The sequence below is a fragment of the Megascapheus bottae genome, chromosome 19 (genome assembly GCF_031878675.1).
Source record: "Megascapheus bottae isolate mThoBot1 chromosome 19, mThoBot2.hap1, whole genome shotgun sequence".
NCBI lineage: Eukaryota > Metazoa > Chordata > Mammalia > Rodentia > Geomyidae > Megascapheus > Megascapheus bottae.
The window spans coordinates 33,882,080-33,904,576 of NC_143527.1; the positions used below are offsets into that span (position 1 = coordinate 33,882,080).

Consider the following 22,497-nt stretch of genomic DNA (forward strand, 5'->3'; position numbering starts at 1 on the left):
CAAGGGACTATGTTTATATAAGATAAAAATTAAGAACTTACTGGAGAAAGAGAAATCTCAGTAGTTGCTGAGTTCTCTGCTTTGAGATTGGACTCATTTGAGGGGGCAGAAGATACTCCCAAACTTGATGCCTTCAGGGTCGTTATAGCATTTACCAGACTTGCAGGATTAACTGTGACAACATTGGTAGGCACAGCCACAGACTGAAATTAAGTTAGCATTTGTTTAGATAAGCACTCCTATGGTACTAGTGGGTATCTCCTATACAGCACCCTCAACTTCAGCAGATCATTCCCACTTAGCTACTTTTCACTGCTTACTTCTGCAATATTGACTACAAGCAATTTATTTAATTGTCCTAATCCTCTTGACTTTGCATGCAAAAATCGAGGACTGTGTCCTAGGGTTGTCTTTGAAAAGCAATGTCACATGTGTAAGTCTTCAAAAGAATATTGTTAGCATTCTCTAAAAAGTACTTGAAATGGCCAAGAATCAACTATCCTGAAATTTCCTACTTTAAATAGGAATCAAAGTGATGAACTATCTTATATTCAGACTAATTTTCTGTAGACTATTTCTGTAGAATTAAAGAATATAACAAAAAGGATACATCTTAAATTCACATTGAATTTTATTAACTTTATTCACCTATTAATCAGAAAGAAGTATGATTTTAGCACCACCTGCAGAACAAAAAGGTTAGTACTGCAAATTAACACTAAAAGTTAAAAGACATAAGAAAAGTTTGAGGTATAAAAGAGGAAAGACTAATATTCACAATTCACATAGAAAACTAAATACTTACATTGTCATTTTAATTTGAATGCTTTAATTCTACATGACCACAACATATGAGGGTCCAGCTGTTATAAAAAAAAAAAATTCCTTGGCTGGGAGTTTGGCCTAGTGGTAGAGTGCTTGCCTAGCATTCATGAAGACCTGGGTTCGATTCCTTGGTACCACATACATAGAAAAAAGCCGGAAGTGGTGCTGAGGCTCAAGTGTTAGAGCTCTAGCCTTGAGAAAGTCAAAGGACTGTGCTGAGGCCCTGAGCCCAAGCCTAGGACTGGCAAAAAAAAAAATAAAAAAATCCTTCTGTAATAGTCAAGGTAAGTCAATTTGAAAGCATCAAATATTTCAGTTTAGAATATATATATATAATAGACAGAGTGTGTATGTGTGTATATATATATATATATATTTACTACAGTAAGCCATGTTTCTAGCCATTTGAAATTAATATTGGTACTTGATAGTACTAACTGATATTATATTGATAATAAAAACTTTTAAAATTCTTAACAGACTCTTCCAGGTCAAACAAGGAGACCTATGTTATTCTCATTTACAAGTTCTTGCTCCCTATTTCTGACATGATATATGCCTCACAATGAACACAGAATATTAATTTTATTCTTTTGGTAAGTTCTACTGCTCTAGACTGCACTAAAAACACCCCAGAGCATGGAAAACTACAAATTACTTCCTATACCCAATGAAGCAAAAACTTTAAGTCCAAATCTTGTTCTTTTAACTCTAACAGTTTACAATTTGGAAAGTATCACCATGGTTCACTGAAATGTTCCCTTCAACAGCACACAGTGAGCAACTTATATATCTGGTAGGAAATAACTAAAAAATAAAGAAAGATGAAAGAACAGTTGGTATACACAGGTCCACATAGAAGCCATAACTTACTTGTATTGAGGAGGAATTCAGGACAGTGGTTGCCACAGTCGTTCCTATTTGTGCCATTTTTTTAACAGGTGCCACTGCCACATTTTTGATTAATTGTGAACTAGAATTCTTCGAGGGAATGGACAAGAGAAAATTGGTTGCCATTAGTCAAAGCTCTTCTACATATTCTACACTAAATGCTTAACTAGTCAGTTGGTTAGTTGACACTCCCTATTTCACAGGCACTAACTGACTAACCAAAAGCCATTTTGTTTATCTAAAAATCTCCAAATAACTAATTAAGTATTAGATTATGACTCAATCTTTACTCTGATTTGTTTAAAAAATCAGAGATTATTTAATATTTAATCATAAACAAAAATATCCTTAATCTAGCCAGGTGTCAATGGCTTATGTCTGTAATCCTAGCTACATAGGAGGCTGAGAAAAGAAAATCACATCCAAAACCAGCCCAGGCAGAGAAGTCCATAAGATTATAATTCCTAATTAACCATAAAAAATCCAGAAATGGAGCTGTAATTCAAGTGCTAGAACATTAGACTTAGGCAAAAAAGCTAAGGGACGTTCAAATTCAAGTATCTGCACACATACACAGAGCAAAAAACATATATTCTTAACCTACAGAAGTATTACTAACAGAAAATATTCAGTTAAGTGCCTAGAACCAAAAGTAAGAGAGCATAAAAAAAACAACCAACACCTTCCATTCAGATGAACCTGAGTCAGGAACATGTTAAGCTTTAGCATTTTCTGTTTAAACATACTACTTAATTCTGTCACGTAAGACAAGCAACAGTTACTTAGAAAGATCGCCATGCATAATATATAAAAATAAGGAGCATTTTGGTTTTGACTATTCTGAGAACTGAACTCAGAGCCTTGTGCTTGCAAGTTAAGTGAAGAGTAAATCATTTTTTTAACAGGGCAAATAAAATATTACAGATTTCTGCATTTCGTAAAAGATACTTTCTGCAAGAATAGACAAAAAGGAAGTTTATTATCTACCACAAACTTAAAATGAAGCAAAATGTCCTTTTGAACTTTTATTTGAAAGATTATGCAATACAGTGGTTGAGCCTGAATATTATACCCTTATCAATGCCAAATTTAAAGAAAGGCACTTAGGCACTTGATTTACTAAGTTGAGCACAATCATCTTGGATTTTTTTTTTTTTTTGTCAGTCCTAAGCTTGAGCTCAGGGCCTGAGCCCTAACCTTGGACTTTCTCAAGGCTAGAGCTCTAACACTTGAGCCTCAGCACCACTTCCATCTTTTTTCTATATATGTGGTACTGAGGAATCGAATCTGGGTCTCCGTGCATGCTAGGCAAGCACTCTACCACTAGGCCAAACTCCCGGCCCTGACTTTGGAGTTTGTAACTATATATATATATGTATGTATACTGACATGAAAATAATAGCTGGAAAAATAAGACTAAAGTATTTTACCGGCATTGTACAGATTTTGACTGTTTGAGTATTTACTGGTACTGTTGGTCTTGAAGTTATGTTGTTTGTGGTCTCAGCTCTTGTTACTGCTTGCTGAGGTGATACCAACATCAACTGACCATTGTTACTTTTGATCAAAACTGTACCTGTAGTTAAAGAGAAAAATAAATATGACTTCCAAGCTCATAAATAAAATATAACTCAGTTTCTTTTCTCATTACTAGCAACAGAAAATGATTTGAGTGCTTAGTACATAGTGAAGTTAATGTCCATTAATTATAAAATATAATTTTTAGATTATTTTAAAATGAAATGTTTTTATGAACCTATTTTAAAATATAACAAACCAGCTGATATAATGGTAACATCTCTAATCCCAGCAGTTGGAAAGCTAAAAAGCAAGAGGACTGTTTGAGGTCTCAATATGGAATAAACTGAAAATTTCATGTTCAACTACATTAAAAGTTAGCAAAAGGTATCATCAAATAATATATAAGGCATAAACAGAATAAAAAATTCCTTTCAAGCCTGGCTAAGTGGCTAATGCCTATAATCCTAGCTACTTAGGAGGCTGAGATCTGAGGATCGCAGTTCAAAGCCAGCCTGGGCACTAAAGTCCGTCAGACTTGTATCTCCAACTATCCACCAAAAAAACAGAAGTGGTGCTATGGCTCAAAGGGTAGGGTGGTAGCCCTGAGTTAGAGCTCAGGGACAATACCCAGGCCCAGAGTTCAAGTCCCATGACCGACCTAAACGAAATTTCCTTCAAAAGGCAAACATCCATAATGCAGCACCAGCATGGATGCAAATGACAGGGAAAAGCATCCTAAGACCACAGTATTATGACCATAGTATTACTTTTTGTAACAATACTAAATGGTAAGAAAGATAGGCATCAGTAACAATACTAAATGCGCTCAGTAACAATATTAAATGGTAAGACAGATGTGCATCAGTAGGTGATGTACATTTGGTGATAACTGCTAAAACTATGTGATCAACTTTATATGACTATACCACATTGATTTCCATTTATATCCTCTATAACCTAGCATTCATAACCTGAAGAATTTCTTGTTTTGTCAATAGGAGGCACAAACAAGAGTAATACTTGTAGCGGGAATTCCTATTATAGTATGTCAGCATGATGAGCTCTACAAACCTATCCCCTAAGAAATAAGCACAACAAGTGAGGATTCTTCTAAAGATACTACAACTGGTAGAGACACTGAAGTCTTTGGAAATTTCCCTAAGGTAAAAACAGCATGACAATACATAATTCTTTCAGATCTACCCAAATTCAGCAAGATCAGGAAAAATCTAAGAGATTAGAACTATTGTCCTCTCCTTTTCAATTCAGCATAAGGAAAACTCCACCCTAAGTAGTGTAGCCAAAAACACAAAGTTTTCTTCCCAATTACTTCTCCATCGAAAGTCAGGGTATTTTCCTAGAAAGAACAAGTTCTAGCATTTCTTATCCCTGCCCAAATCCAGGTCCCACGCTCATAGTAGAGAGAACATATACATCCTAGATGTCTGAAGCTCACTACTTTCATTAACCCTCACTCCTTTTGTAAATCAGTAATTAAAGCTCTACTTCAAAGATAGCACAGTAAGCATACGTTGGTCTCACATTTCAACTCTTTCAGAGTTTCACGTTGAGGGACAAGCAGGGAAGATCAGAGTACTATCAATCACATAGGTCCATCTGCTACTTTATCATTAAAAGATTCCACTCATCACCTGCTCAGCCATGTTCATCTCTGCACTATTCACAAGAGCCAAGAAAATGGAAATAACCCAGATGCCCCACTGCAGATGAAAGGATACAAAAAATGTGGAATATATACACAATGGAATTCTACACAGCCAACAGACAAGATAAAATAATGGCATTCTCTGGGAAGTGGATGAAATTAGAGCGAATCATGTTGAGTGAGATAAGTCAAGAGCAATGGAACAAAAGGCACAGGGTATCCTTAATATGTGGTTATTAGATCCAAATAGTACAAGAACAATGACTCAATATTTGGTTACCCAAGGTAACCAAGGACTTGGAGATACAAGCATAACTACATAGACATAAAAAGCTGATGTCTAGGGGCCGGGAGTTTGGCCTAGTGGTTAAAGTGCTTGCCTAGCATGCATGGAGACCTGGGTTCGATTCCTCGGTACCATATACATAGAAAAAAGCCGGAAGTGGTGCTGAGGCTCAAGTGGTAGAGCTCTAGCCTTGAGAAAATCCAAGGACAGTGCTCAGGCCCTGAGCTCAAGCCCAGGACTGGCAAAAAAAAAAAAAAAGCTGATGTCTATATACTCTATAGATATAATGTTTTATTATACATATTAATATGTATCTATGACATACAAACCCTCAGATTAATTTTAATTATGTTCTGAATCTATGTGCTAGCGATTGTATATACAGATTCCCTTTTGAATACTTGTTTGTTAAACATGACACTTGAAAGACAATATAAAAATCAATGTTAATAAAATCTTAAAAATAAAAAAAAGATTCCACTCAGGAAAAAAACATGCCCACAGTTCAGACTCTGCTCTAAATACATTCTAAAGAAAACGATAAATATACTCAGAAAAGGAAATGTCCTTAGCTTTGAACTTCATCGTAATATATTTGATTATGACAAAGCTCAAAGTGAAGCTCAAAGTTAAGAACATTCTCAAGTACAATTAAGTTATTTTTATTAAGAACTGTACAAAGGGGGCTGGGAGTTTGGCCTCGTGGTAGAGTGCTTGCCTAGCATGCCCGAAGACCCGAGTTCAATTCCTCGGTACCACATACATAGAAAAAAGCTGGAAGTGGTGTTGTGGCTCAAGTGGTAGAGCTCTAGCCTTGAGAAAATCCAAGGACAGTGTTCAGGCCCTGAGTTCAAGCCCCACCACTGGCAAAAAAATAAAAAAAGAACTGTACAAAGGAGTTTCAATCCAACATGTCAATATATGAACACAATACATCTTGATCACTGCCAACCTTTCTATCACTTTACTCCTCAATCTATCCCAAACCTACCCAACCCCTAATATTATGACTACATTCACCCATATCCTTCTATCCATTTGTCTTCCCAATCCTTAAGTGCAATCCCCCTCAGAAAAAATACAATTCTATTTCCTGATATTTATTTTGTTAAGCTGTCAATTCACTGTTACATCATTGGAATCATCCCTTGTTATATATTTAGTTAGGTTTTTTGCATATATGACAAGATCTAACACATTTGAGAACATGTGCCCTTTGTCTCTCTGAGACTGATTAAAATTGAGCTATCAAGAAGGGGCTGAGAGGGTCAGAAGTTTGGACTAGTGGTAGAATGATTGCCTTAGCATGCACAAAGACTGGGGTTCCATTCTGTGGTACCACATACATAGAAAAAAAACAAAGCTGGAAGTGGTGCTGTGGCTCAAGTGGTAGAGCACTACCCTTGAGAAAGCCCAAGGGCAGCGCTCAGGCTCTGAGTTCAAACCCCAGGACTGGCAAAAAAAAAAAAGGAGCTGAGATATCAAGAAACAAGCTAGACCATAAGTCTGTTAGTTTACCAGAGAGAAACAAAAAGACAACTAAGCAGGGCTCTCCATGGGGTCAGAACAAACATCAAACATTTGCCTCAAAAACTGTTCTTGTAACCCTGCAAGATACAGATAGAGAAATGAGCCAATCTGCCTGTCTTCCTGAGACTGTATAGAAAACAACATATGGGCTTTGCATAAACGAAAACTATCTCTGTATTTCTCATGGCAGAACTTAGAATAAAAATTTAAGCCCCCTTTTCAAATAAAATTTGTAAATAAAAAAACTATGCAAGAAGTCTGAATTTCCACAGGATAAGACTGTGGAGCAAGTTAGATGCTAAGGGCATTTCTGAAAACAGGCAATCAGCTGGCAATGAGTGAATGAATCCTAATATCTGAGTCAGGGATATAAGGAAAATCAGTAGAATCAGTATCTAAAGTTGTAAAATGTTATATTGTCTAAGTGCATAGGAGAACAGACAACAGAACCCCTTTTGAGAAGAAACAAACATGAGACTTACCTGACAAAGATTCTAGAACCATCACTGAACATTGCTTAGTATTATGGAAGGGCTGAAAGGAGACTTTGAAAAAACAAAGGAGGGGGAAGCAAGATGGTGCTGAAACAACAGGGAAAAGGCCTAGCTCTCTCCCACAAAAAGAGAGAATCAGTTGGCTCGGGGAATCCTGAGCCAACTAGCTTAAGAAACCCACAACTACATATTCAAGAAGCAACGGAGAAGTACACAAACCAGAAAAGAAATCCAGATAAAGCTTATATCCAACATTCTCAAAGAATCTGAAATGCGAGGACCCCTCCCCCACCACTCACCACCAGCTCCAAGCCCTGAAAGCCACAGCAGAGGGTGCGGGCCCAGAAGTCCAGAACTCCAGCAAGCAGCAGAATCCAGATGCAGGAATCCCACACAGACAGGGCACGGGACCGCACAGGCAGCATTGACTAGAGGGGAAGCAAAAGACCCTCCAACACCGTGGAGCAGCTCACAGCCAAACCCCCGATGAATAAGTAGTCCAAACCCACCAGGAAAGCAGAGCTGGTGGTGAGCTACAGAATCCAGACCCTTTCCACCCCGCCCAAGAAAGATTGGCAAGTGCAAAAGGGGGCAAGGAATTCAGAATCCTGTCCCTTCCCCCAACAGCCCCCTCCCCCAGGCCATTGACAGGAGACTGACAGTGGGCAGGTGCTAAGACCTAGAACCCCACCAAAGGGGGTGGAGGTGTCCCTGCTCCCATCTGCCCAACAGCTTCCTCTCCCAGGCCACTGAAACTGGAGACTGAGGGTTGCTAAGACCCTGCCTTCCAACTTGGGGTGTGTGTGTGTGTAAGTCTGCTAGCTAGCATCTGACTGAACGAAAACTTAGTAGGGTGCCCTCCTGCTGGGAGCTTCCAGCAAGACAACACCAAGGATCACAGAAAGACTCAGTTAAAGCTAAAGTACTTCTCTGAAACACAGCATGAAACTGAAGGGTAAACCAGCAGGGGCCAAGCTCCCCTCAGAGAGCCAGAAAGGCACAGCTCTGCCCTAGGAGCCCACATCCTTGGCTGCGCCCTGTCCCTGGGAATAGGGCAAGCAAACTAGCCGCCAGGCTCCACGGCCGAAGCCCCCAAACTGCGGGCCCACAGCAGGGCCAATGATTGGAATAGTTGAGAGCTGGCTGTGCAGCAGCATACAGCCTTTGGGAACAGGCTGACACACCTGTAAAAGCTACAATCTCCAACCAAATCAGCAGCAGAAATACTTTGGCTGAGAACCACATGTATTGACAGATTCCCAGAACCACCAGCCCCAAACCAAGTAAAGACCGCCACCTACCAATCACAGAGGGAACCTACAACAACAGTCTTCAATGTGTCAGAAATCCAAGGACAAATTAAGAATTATATAAATAATCAAAGTCCCACACAAAGCCATAAAGGAAACAAAAGTGAAGGGACGAGAGAGATGTCACCAGCCAAAGAAATGACACCTGAAGAGACAGGAAACATGACCCTGTTCAAGAAGATGGTTGTGGACATGACTAAAGAGATCAAAGCAGAATTCCAAAAACAATTCCAGGAATATAAGCAGGAAATCAACAAGGAGTTCCTCCAGCTCAAAAGAAAAGTAGAAAAAAATTATACTTCCCTAGAAGAAAAGATTAATAACCTTAGAGCAGACATGATCAGCTCACTGTCCACAATGCAAACAAAAATGGAAACATTAAGCAACAGATTGACTGAAATGGAGACTAGGACATCAGGAATGGAAGATAAAACAGGAGAGCTGGAACAGAGAACCATTAGTCTGGAGAAAGCTGTCAGAATTCATCAAAGAGAACTCTAGGACCTGGCAGACACAGCCAAGAAATCTAATCTTTGTATAATAGGAATCCAAGAAGGGGAGGAGTTTCTCAATAAGGGAATGCAACCCTTATTCACCAAGATCATAGAGGAGAACTTCCCCAACCTCAAAAGGGAAAATACTCACATTATTGAAGGCTTCAGAACTCCAAGCAGACAAGATCCTAAAAGGAACTTGTCTAGACACATAGTTAAAATATTAGACCAGAATACTAAGAAGCTGATTTTAAAAACCATAAAAACAAAGAGCTACACTACAATGGAAAAAAAAGAGAATAACTGCAGACCTCTCCACATGAACCCTAAATGCAAGAAAAGCTTGGAAAAATATCATTCATGCCCTGAAGACCAACAACAGCCAATCTAGACTGATATATCCAGCAAAACTGCATTTTCGCACTTACATTTGAGGGAGAAACAAGAATATTTCATTCCAAAGACAAGCTATATGAATATGTGCCCACTAAACCAGCATTACAAAAAAAATTAAATAATCAAGAAAAAATTTCAGAATAGCAAGAACTCCCAGCAAGCTATCACCTATAAATCACTAAACACAAAAGAGGGAAAAAAGAGAAAGAAATTCAGAAATAAAAATAAATAATGACAAAAGACACTAACCACTTCTCCATAATTTCCCTAAATGTGAACAGGCTGAACAATCCAAAGACACAGAACAGCAGACTGGATTAAGAAACAAGATCCATCCATAATGTAACCCTTTAGTAATTACAATAAAAAATATATGAAAAAAAAAGAAAGAAGACCCATCCATATGTTGCCTCCAAGAGACTCACGTCACTGCCAAAGACAGAAACAAATTCCAAATGAAAGGATGGAAAAGAATTTTCCACTCCAACGCACCGGTCAAAAAAAGCAGGAGTAGCGATCTTAATCTCCGACAAAATTAACTTCTCAGTAAAATCAGTACATAAAGATGAAAATGGCCACTACATATTAGTAAAGGGTACAATCCATACCCACAATATTACAGTTATAAACATTTACACCCCCAACACGGGAGAACCCAAATCCATCAAGTAAACTCTCTTAGAATTGCAGAACAACATAGACTCAAACACAGTCATAGTGGGAGACTTCAGTATGCCACTCTCACCAAATGGCAGGTCAACTCAACAGAAGATAAGCAAAGACACCATCGACTTAAACGACACCATAGCCCAGCTGGGCTTAACAGATATACACTGAGTCTTCCATCCAACGGCAAAACTTTAAACGTTTTTGTCAGCAGCACATGGAACACACTCCAAAATAGATCATATAATACTTCAAACAGAAAACTTAAGCAGATACAAGAGGACAGATATAATCCCATGAAGTCTATCTGATCACAGTGGAGTCACACTAGTTCTGAATACCACAGTAAAAGGTAAAAAAAAATTCAACCACTTGGAAGCTGAACAACACACTTCTGAATAACTCCTGGGTTACAGAACAAATCAAAGAAGAAATTCAAAACTTTGTTGAATGTAATGACAATCAAGAGACATCACAAAGGAACTTATGGGACCCAGCAAAGGCAGTTCTAAGAGGCAAATTTATCACACTAGGAGCGCATATTAAAAAGATAGAAGAAGAGCATGTAAATAACTTAAAGAAGAAATTAAAGCACCTAGAGGTAAAAGAAAAAACAAGAAGGACAAATAACAAAAATAAATTCAGAAATATCAGAAATTGAAATAAGATCCATTAAACATAAAATTAATAAATCAAAAAGTTGGTTCTTTGAAAGAGTCAAAATTACAGACCCCTGGCAAGATTAATAAAAAAAAAAGGAGAGGGGAGACTCAAATAAACAAGGTTAGAGACCCCATGGGAAGAATCATAACTGATATACAAGAAATTCAGTCCATTATGAATAAGTACTACTAGGGCCTCTATTCAAAGAAACAACAAAGTCTAGTAGTAATGGATGACTTCTTAAATAAATATAAGCTACCCACATTGAACAATGAAGAAGTAAACAAATTGAACAAACTAATTTCAAACAATGAAATAGCAGAAGCAATCGAGGAAATGCCAACCAAAAAGAGCCCAGGTCCAGATGGTTTCACTGCAGAATTCTACAAGACTTTTAAAGATTAAGTAATACCTATAGTCTTGAAACTCTTCCAAGAAATAGAAGCAGAAGAAGCAATACCAAACTCATTTTATGAAGCTAATATTACTCATCCCCAAACCTGGGAAAGACCCAACAAAAAAAGAGACCTACCTAGCTCTCTAATGAACACAGACACAAAATTCCTCAATAAAATACTAGCCAACAGAATCCAGAAACAAATTTTAATACACTACAATCACTATAATCATACACTACAATCAAGTAGGCTTCATCCCCCAGATGCTACACTGGTTTAACATTTGCAAATCAATCAATGTAATACATCACATCATATAGCTAAGGATAAGAATCATATGACAATTTCTCTGGACACGGAGAAGGCATTTGACAAAATACAACATCCATTCATGTTGAAAGCATTGGAAAAAATAGGAATAAGAGGTACATTCCTCAAAATAATTAAAGCCATATATGGCAAACCTACAGCCAGTATTATACTAAATGGAGAAATACTAGAACCATTTACCTTAAAATCAGGAACTAGACAGGGATGCCCACTCTCTTCAATATAGTGCTGGAATTCTTAGCCAGAGCAATAAGGCAAGAGAAGGACATCCACAAGGGATCCACATAGGGAAAGAAGAAATTAAACTATCCCTATTCGCAGATGACATGATCCTCTACTTGAATGACCCAACAAATTCCACCCCCAAACTCCTAAAATTAATAAATCACTTTAGCAAAGTGGCACGATACAAAATTAATCTGCAAAAGTCAGTAGCAGTTTTTTAATTTTTTAAATAATTTTTATTGTGATTAATAGAAGGGTTACATTATATTCTCCAGATAGAAGGTGCATGACTTTAAAACATTGATACCCTTTCTCATGACATGGTACCCATTTTCCTCCCACCCTCCCCCTGCTTATCTTGATTCCCCCCTTCCCTTATCCAATTTCAAATAACCAATTAAACACATATAAAATATATTAGATAACAAGGTGAAATATTGTAACAATATGAGATAACCAAGGGATGACAACAGAGATGAGAGATAGCATGGTACATTAAGGACAACAGTCACTCATTATATGGCTTTTGTTTCCTTATCCTGGACATCCTTACATTTAGTGTCATACTATTTGGCCTAATGTCTCTAGATTTTGTTCTACTGTAAATCTCTGCTAGGAGAGCCCAAGATTTCTAAGTAGCCTTTTTGTACAACAACAATATGCAAACAGAAGGCCAAATCAAGAAAATGATCCCATTTGCAATAGCGCCCAAAAGAATAAAATACATAGGAATAAACTTAACCAAACATGTAAACGAATTATTTAATGGAAACTGTAAAAGCCTAATGAAAGAAATTAAAGAGGACACCAGGAAATGGAAAAACATCCCATGCTCATGTGTAGGGAGAACCAATATAGTGAAAATGGCCATACTGCCAAAATTGATATACAAATTCAATGTAATCCCAATCAAAATAGAAGCTATAATCCAAAGGTTCATATGGAACAAGAAAAGACCTAGAATAGCCAAAACAATTCTAGGCAAAAAGAGCAATGCTGGTGGTATTACAATACTAGACTTCAAACTCTACTATTGAGCCATAATAGCAAAAGCAGCATGGTATTGGCACAAAAACAGACCAGAAGAGAACAGAACATCCAGAAATAGAACCACATACCTATAGTCAACTTACGTTTGACAAAGGAGCCAAAGATATACAGTGGAACAAACAAAGCCTATTTAATTATTGGTGGTGGCAAAACTGGGCAGCCACATGCAGAAAACTAAAAATTGACCCTCACCTTTAGCCATGCACAAGCACAAGCATTAATTCAAAATGGATCAAAGACCTCAACATCAGACCGGAAACCATGAAACTGCTACATGATAAAGTAGGAGAGACACTGGAACTCATAGGCACAGACTAAAGATTCCTGAACAGAATCCCAGGGTCACAACAAATTGGAGAGAGAATAGATAAATGGGACTACCTAAAAATAAAAGTTTCTACACAGATAAAAGCATAGCCACTAAAGTAGAAAGACAGTTAACCAACTGGAAAAAGATATTCACCAATAATACATCAGACAAATGCTTAATATCCAGTATCTACAGGGAACTCAAGAAACTAATCCCCCCAAAACCCAACAAACCATTCACTAAATGGGCAAGGAAACTAAAGAGAGACTTATCAAAAGAGGTTAAAATGGCAGAAAAGCATATGAGAAAATGCTCATCATCCATGGTCATAAAGGAAATGCAAATAAAAACAACCCTAAGATACCCCCTTATCCCAACAAAAATGGCCAAGGTTTTGAACTCAAACAATGACAGAATGCTGGCAGAGTTATGGAGAAAAAGGAACCTTACTGCACTGCTGGTGGGATTGTAAGCTAGTTCGGCCACTCTGGAAAGCAGTACGGAGGAACAAAAGGTGCATGGTATCCTTAATATATGGAGATTAGATCCAAACATTGCAAGACCGAGGACTCAATATTTGTGTACCCAATGCTATGGACATGGTATCGGAAATACAAACACAACTACAAAGAAATAAAAATCTATGACTCTATAGATATAATGTTTTTTATTACATAGATTAGTATGTATCTATGACATACAAAGCCCCAGCCTAATTTTAATTATGTTCTAAAATCTAAGTGCCAGTGATTATATAGAGACTCCTTTCTTGAATACTTGTTTGTGAAATACGTTATTTGAAATATGGAATAAATGTTAATAAATTCATTAATAAAAAAAAACAAAGGAAAACATGATGATGATACCACACCAAAAAAAATCACTAAAAGCTGAGTAGGATGGTAGATATCTCTGGCCTGCTACTTATGAGGCTGAGGCAGGAGAACCATTTAAGAACAGGAGGTTTAGAGAGACCAACTTGGACTAAGACCCTTTGTGAGGAGGAAGAGGTGGGGAGGAGGGAGGATAAAATTAGAAACATAGATCCTGTTGGAGGATGGCTCCAAGACAATAGGGACGCTGCCTAGCTCTCTCCCACGAAAAGAGAGAACCAGGGAATCCCATGAGCCAACTACCTTAAGAAATCCACAACAATAAACTCAAGAAGCAACAGAGAAGGACTCAAACCGGAAAAGAAATCCAGATAAAGCTTACATCCAACTTTCTCAAAGAATTCGAAACGCGAGGACCCCTCCTCCACCCCTCCCCGCCGGCTCCAAGCTGGGAAAAGCAGAGCCCCGATACCCACAGAAAGCAGCATAGACCCGGCCAGCAAGCAGCTGAACACAGACGCAGAGCACAGGTGACGGCTGATATCTGAGGGGAGTGAATGATTTTCCAACACCGCAGAGCAGCTCACAGCCAAACAGAGGAGTGAGTAGCCCAGTGGGTTCCCCAAACCCATCAGGAAAGCAGTGCTTGTGGCAAGCTATAGAACTTAACTCAGACCCCTCCACCCCACCCAAGAAAGACTGGCAAGTGAAGGGGGGCAAGGAATTTAGAATCCTGTCCCTTCCCTCAACAGCCCCCTCCCCCAGGCCATTGACTGGAGACTGATAGGCAGGCAGGTGCTAAGAACCAGCACCCCACCAAAAGGGGCAGAGGTGTCCCGCCCCACCCGCCCAAAAGGTTCCTCTCCCAGGCCATTGGATCTGGAGAATGGGGGACACTGAGACTCTGCCTACCAACAGCGGGTGAGGTGTGCGGGAGTTGCTGGGAATCTCCAGCAAGACAGCACCAAGCGGCCCCACACAGTCACAGACAGACTCTCTGCCAAAGCTGCAGAAACACAGCAGGGAACTGAAGGGCAGACCAGTAGCCAAGCTTGCCTTCTGAGAGTCAGAAAGGTGCAGTTCCGCCCTTGGAGCCCACGTCCTCAGCTGGGCCCCGCCCCTGGGAACAGAGCTGAAACTACTGGAGCTGGTCTAGCTGAGAGCTCCAGGAAACTCCCATACCTCAGACCCTTGGCCGGGCCCGCCACTGGAAACAAAGTAGGAAAATCAACAATCCGTCCAGCACGCTGAGACTGAAGCACGCACTTCCATCCCACGGCCCACTGTGAGGCTACTGGGTGGGCTGAGAGCTAGTTGTGCAGCAGCACCCAGCCTCTGGGAACAGGCCGAACACCTGCAAAAACTGCAAACTCTAACCTAGTCAGCAGTGGAATCAATTTGGCCGAGAACTACAGGTTTACACAGATTTCCAGAACCACCGGTCCCAATCCAAGTAAAGACCGCTATCTACGGACCACAGAGTGAACTACAACAAGAGTTCTCGATGCCTAGGAGAGCGCAAAGACAAATTACGACATACATAAATAATCAAAGTCCCACACAAAGCCCAAAAAGAAACAAGAGGGAAGGGATGAGAGAAATGTCACCATCCCAAGAAATGACACCCGAAGAGACACAAAATATGACTCAAATCAAGGAGATGATTTTGGAAAAGACCAACGAAATTAAAGCTGAATTTCAAAAAGAAAAGCAAGAAATTTCCAAAGAACTCTTCAAATTCAAAAGAGAAGTGGAAGAAAAGTTCAATACCCTCTCAACAGACATGATCAACTCAGTTTCCACACTTCAAGCAAAAATGGAGGCATTAAGCAGCAGATTGACTGAGATGGAGAATAGAACATCAGCAATGGAAGATAAAACACAAGACCTGGAACAGAGAATCGCCACCTTGGAAAAATCAGCCAGAATCCACCAGAGAGAACTCCAGGACCTGGCAGATGCAGCTAAAAACTCAAATCTTCATATAATAGGGATCGATGAGGGCGCTGAATTTCAGGACAAAGGAATGCAACCCTTATTCGCCAAAATCATAACAGAGAACTTCCCAATCTCAAAAGGGAAAATACTCAGATTATTGAAGGTTTCAGGACTCTCCAAAAAGGCAAGATCCTAGAAGGAACTCATCTAGACATATCATAGTAAAGACACTAGACCCAAATACCAAAGAGTTGATCTTAAATGCTGCAAAAACAAAGAAAGAGCTATACTACAATGGGAAAAAAAATCAAATTACAGCAGATCTCTCCACACAAACTCTAAATGCAAGAAAAGCTTGGAAAAACATCGTTGATGTCCTGAAGACCAACAACTGCCAACCCAGATTGATATATCCAGCAAAACTAGCATTTATATTTCAGGGAGAAACAAGAATATTTCACTCCAAAGAGAAGCTTTATACATATGTGCACACTAAACCAGCGTTACAAAAAATATTAATTAATCAAGAACAAATTGTAAAACATCAAGAATCCCCATCAAGAAGCATATATCTATAATTCACTAAACACAAAAGGGGAAAAAAAGAGAGAGAAAGAAACTTAGAAGTAAAAATAAGTAATGACAATGGACACTGACAACTTCTCCATAATTTTCCTAAATGTGAACGGGCTGAACAATCAAAAGACACAGAGCAACATAACTATATAGACAAAAAACAGTATGACTCTATAATCATAATGTTTTATTTCATAAACTGATACGTTTCTATGACATACAAACCGTTAGCTTAATTTTGATTAAGTTCTAAAGACTAAGTCCCAGAGAATGTAATTAGAGATTCCCTCCTTGAACAATTTTTTGTTAAACTTGTCATTTAAAATACGATGTAAACATAAGCCATATAATTAATGATTGTTGTTCTTAAGGTACTATGTTATCTCTCATCACTTCTACTGTCCCTTGGTTATCTCATATTGTTACACTATCTCACTTTGTTACCTGATATATCGGATATATTTGTATTTGGTTATCTGAAATTGGATAGGGAACAGGGGAAAACAAGATAGAGGGGTGGGGAGGGGGGAAGGGAAATGGGGACCATGTCATGTGAAAGGTTATCAATGTGTGGGAATTAAGGCACCATTTATCTGGCAAATATCATGTAACCCTTCTATTAATTACAATAAAAAACATATTTTAAAAAAAGACACAAAGCAGCAGACTGGATTAAGAAACACCACCCATCCATATGTTGCCTCCAAGAGACCCCCCCTCACTTCCAAAGACAGAAACAAATTCCAAGTGAAAGGATGTAAACGAATTTTCCACTCCAATGCACCATGCAAAAAAGCAAGAGTAGCGATCTTAATCTCCAACAAAATTAACTTTTCAGTAAAATCGGTACATAAAGATAGAGATGGCTATTACATATTAGTAAAGGGTACAATCCATGCCCATAATATTACAGTTATAAACATTTACACCCCCAACAGGGGAGAACCCAAATCCATCAAGTAAACTCTCTTAGAATTACAGAACAACATAGACTCAAACACAGTCATAGTGGGAGACTTCAGTATGCCACTCTCACCAAATGGCAGGTCAACTCAATGAAAGTTAAGCAAAGACACCATCGACTTAAACGACACCATAGCCCAGCTGGGCTTAACAAATATACACAGAGTCTTCCACCCAACGGCGAAACTTTTTACATTTTTGTCAGGAGCACATGGAACACACTCCAAAATAGATCATATAATAGTTCATACAGAAAACTTAAGCACGTACAAGAGGACTGATATAATTCCATGCATTGTATCAAACCACAGTGGAGTCAGACTAATTCTAAACAATGCAGTCAAAGTCAAAAAACATTAAACCACTTGGAAGCTGAACAACACATTTCTGAATAACTCCTGGGTTACAGAACAAATCAAAGAAGAAATTCAAAACTTTGTTGAATGTAATGACAATCAAGAGACATCACAAAGGAACTTATGGGACCCAGCAAAGGCAGTTCTAAGAGGCAAATTTATCACACTAGGAGCACATATTAAAAAGACAGAAGAAGACCATGTAAATAACCTAAAAAAAAACAAACTGAAACACCTAGGGGAGCAAGAAAAAGTTAATTCTAAAACAACTAAAAGGATAGAAATAACAAAAATAAAATCAGAAATATCAGAGATTGAAATAAGATCTTTAAAAAAAAGAAATAAGATCTTTTATACACAAAATTGATAAATCAAAAAGTTGGTTCTTTGAAAGAGTCAACAAAATAGACAGACCCCTGGCAAGATTAATCAAAAAAAGGAAAGGGGAGACTCAAATAAACAAGATTAGAGACCCCACGGGAACAATCACAACTGATATCCAAGAAATTCAGTCCATAATGAATAACTACTACTAGGGCCTCTATTCAAAGAAACAAAAAAGTCTAGTAGAAATGGATGACTTCTTAAATAAATTTAGACTACCCACACTGAACAACGATGAGGTAAACAAATTGAACTAACCAATCTCTTACAATGAAATTGTGGAAGCAATCAGGGAAATGCCAACCAAAAAGAGCCCAGATCCAGATAGTTTCACTGCAGAATTCTACAAGACGTTTAAAGATGAAATAACACTTATACTCTTGAAACTCTTCCGAGAAATAGAAACAGAAGGAGCAATACCAAATTCATTTTATGAAGCTAATATTACTCTCATCCCCAAACCAGGGAAAGACCCAACAAAAAAAGAGAACTACAGACCTACCTATCTCTCTAATGAACACAGACGCAAAACTCCTCAATAAAATATTACCCAACAGAATCCAGAAACAAATTTTAAAAATCATACAATACAATCAAGTAGGCTTCATTCCCCAGATGCAAGGCTGGTTTAACATTCGCAAATCAATCAATGTAATACATAACATCAATAGAGCTAAGGATAAGAATCATATGATAATTTCTCTGGACGCGGAAAAGGCATTTGACAAAATACAACATCCATTCATGTTGAAAGCACTAGAAAAAATAGAAATAAGAGGTACATTCCTCAAAATAGTTAAAGGCAAACCTACAGCCAGTATTATACTAAATGGAGAAAGACTAGAACCATTTACTTTAAAATCAAGAACTAGACAGGGATGCCCACTCTTTCCACTTCTCTTCAATATAGTGCTGGAATTCTTAGCCAGAGCAATAAGGCAAGAGAAAAACATCAAAGGAATCCACATAGGGAAAGAAGAAATTAAACTATCCTTATTCGCAGATGACATGATCCTCTACTTGAGTGATCCAACAAACTCCACTCCCAAACTTCTAGAATTACTAAACTACTTTAGCAAAGTGGCAGGATATAAAATTAACCTTCAGAAGTCAGTAGCCTTCCTGTACACCAACAATACACAAACAGAAGGCCAAATCAAGAAAATGATCCCATTTGCAATAGCCCCCAAAAGAATAAAATACTTAGGAATAAACTTAACCAAAGATGTAAAGGAATTATTCAATGAAAACTATAAAAGCCTAACGAAAGAAATTAAAGAGGGAACTAGGAAATAGAAAGACATCCCATGCTCATGGCTAGAGAGAGCCAACATAGTGAAAATGGCTATACTGCCAAAATTGATATACAAATTCAATGCAATCCCCATCAAAATCACAAAGATATTCTTTATGGAAATAGAAGATATAATCCAAAGATTCATATGGAACAAGAAAAGACCTAGAATAGCCAAAACAATTCTAGGCAAAAAGAGCAATGCTGGTGGTATTACAATACCAGACTTCAAACTCAACTATAGAGCCATAATAACAAAAACCACTTGGTATTGGGACAAAAACAGAAGATCAGAGGAACAGAATAGAAGACCCAGAAATAGAACCACATATCTATAGGCAACTTATATTTGACAAAGCAGCCAAAGATATACAGTGGAACAGACATAGTCTATTCAATTAGTGGTGCCGGCAAAACTGGGCAGCCACATGCAGAAAACTGAAAATTGACCCTCGCCTTTCGCCATGCACAAGCATTAACTCAAAATGGATCAAAGACCTCAACATCAGACCGGAAACCATGAAACTGCTATATGATAAAGTAGGAGAGACACTGGAAGTCATAGGCACAGGCAAAAGATTCCTGAACAGAATCCCAGGGTCACAACAGATTGGAGAGAGAATAGATAAATGAGACTACTTAAAAATAAAAAGTTTCTGTACATATAAAAACACAGTTGCAAAAGTAGAGAGACAGCCAACCAACTGGGAAAAGATATTCATCAATAATACATCAGACAAATGCTTAACATCCAGTATCTACAGGGAACTCAAGAAACTAATCCCCCCAAAACCCAACAAATCATTCACTAAATGGGCAAGGGAACTAAAGAGAAACTTATCAAAAGAAGAGGTTAAAATGGCAGAAAAGCATATGAGAAAATGTTCATCATCTATGGTCATAAAGGAAATGCAAATAGAAACAACCCTAAGATACCACCTTACCCCAACAAGAGTGGCCAAGATTTTGAACTCAAACAATGACAGAATGCTGGCAGAGTTGTGGAGAAAAAGGAACCCTACTGCACTGCTGGTGGGATTGTAAACATGTTCAGACACTCTGGAAAGCAGTGAGGAGAGTTCTTAAAGAACTGAAAATAGACCTTCCCTATGATCCCGCCATACCACTTCTGGGCATCTACCCTGAACCTCATAACCCAAGATATGATAAAGACACCTGCTCAGCTATGTTCATCTCTGCACTATTGACAATAACCATGCGATGGAAACAATCCAGATGCCCTACTGCAGATGAATGGATACAGAAAAATGTGGTATATATATATATATATGTATATATATATACATATATATATATATATATATATACCTACAATGGAATTCTACATAGCCAACAGACAAGATAAAATAATTGCATTCACAGGGAAGTGGATGAATCTAGAGCAAATCATGTTGAGTGAGACAAGTCAAGACCTAAGGAACAAAAGGCGCATGGTATCCTTAATATGTGGCTATTAAATCCAAAGAGTACAAGAGCGAGGACTCAATATTTGCATACCCAATGCTATGGACATGGTCATGGACATATAAACATAACTATATAGACATAAAAACCTACGACTCTATAGACATAGTGTTTTATTTCATAAATTCATATGTTTCTATGACTTACAAACCCTTAGCCTAATTTGGATTAAGTTCTAAAAACTAAGTCCCAGTGATTGTATATAAAGATTACCTTCTTGAACACTTGTTTGTTAAACTTGTCATTTGAAATATGATGTAAAAATCAATGTTAATAAATTCTTTAATAAAAAAGAATAGAAACAGATACATCTTTTTTAAACAATGAAGGGGTGGGTAGGGTCTACCTCAGTATTAGAATCCTTGCTAAATATGCATGAGGCTGTGGGTTAAATTTTCAGCACGTAGAAAAAAAAGAAATTCTACAGTTAATGAACACAATAACAGAAATATATTCACAAGATGGACTCAACAATGTATTTCAACTGGCAAAAGAAAGATGAGCAAGTTTATTTTAAACAAAAATAGATAAAGACATCCTCAAACCCCCCAAAAAACTGAGAATTCATTGCCAGCAGATACATAATATAAGAAATACCAAACAGGCTGAAAACAAGTGACCCTAGATAGTAATCTGAACTCACATGAAAGAACAAACAACACTGGAAGGTAATTTTGTGATTTGAAAACATAAAGTGAACTTTACTTCTTTCTTATTTTAACTGATTTAAGAAACAATTGTATATGTTTTTAAGTGTGTTTTCAATTTTTTTCAAATAAGAGCTCAAAGTAAATGGTGGATAAGATCCTACACTACACTAAGAAAACAACTTCAAATGTTAGCTGTATTTTATAGGAAAAAAATAAAGAAATCCATGTGACATGCAGTTGAGGCTGACAAAAAAAAAAAAGGCCCCGAGTTCAATCCCAATCCCAACACTAAACAGAAAAACACCGTACTTCTAACACAGAAAACAAGCAATGTAAAGAATGCCTAAACAACTATAAATCAGTGAATTAAATAATTCAGATAAAATTGATAAACTAGAAATACGTAGTGAAACTCAAATGAGGCAACAGAACTCTTACAAATAAAGATATAAAGACTTTAGATGTCCTTACTGGTCAAGTCTAACAAACCTTGAGAGAAAAATTAATGCTAATCCTTCAGAAATTCTCCCCAAAAATAGACATGAAAGAGACATGCCAATACATTCTGTAAAGTCAGTATTACCAATACTCAGCCTGGAACAGGTTGAAGCCTATAATCCTACCTACATGCAGACAGAAATCAGAGCAGAGGACTGTGGTCCAAAGGCAATCCAGATGTAACAGTTCACAACACTCCATCTCAAGCCATGACTGGATGCAATGCCTTCTGCCTGTTTTCCCAGCTACTGGCCTCTGTGGCATATGCCTGTCATCCTGTGACACAGGGAAAACAAGTAGTTCAGCAGCCCAGGGCAGCCTGGCTAGTCTAGGCTTAAAAAGACCCTACCCCAAACCAACAGTTTGAGATAGGATCTATCTCACATTTTGTTCTAGTCGGCCTCGATTGTGATTGTTCTACTCGTCCTTTGCACAATAAATAGCTAGGACACATAATCATGGCTT

The 22,497-nt window shown here is 38.0% G+C and overlaps 1 protein-coding gene across 1 annotated transcript in view; it reads right to left on the reverse strand.

Annotated features, from left to right (window-relative positions):
* Taf4b (TATA-box binding protein associated factor 4b) overlaps positions 1-22,497 on the reverse strand; it is a 92,537-nt gene that overhangs the window by 65,037 nt on the left and 5,003 nt on the right. Inside the window, exons 2-4 of the mRNA XM_090353303.1 lie at positions 3,147-3,292; positions 1,699-1,806; positions 42-203 (exon numbers count right to left, since the gene is read on the reverse strand). Of these exons, the coding sequence (XP_090209429.1) occupies positions 42-203; positions 1,699-1,806; positions 3,147-3,292 (416 nt within the window). The remainder of the gene's footprint in view (positions 1-41; positions 204-1,698; positions 1,807-3,146; positions 3,293-22,497) is intronic.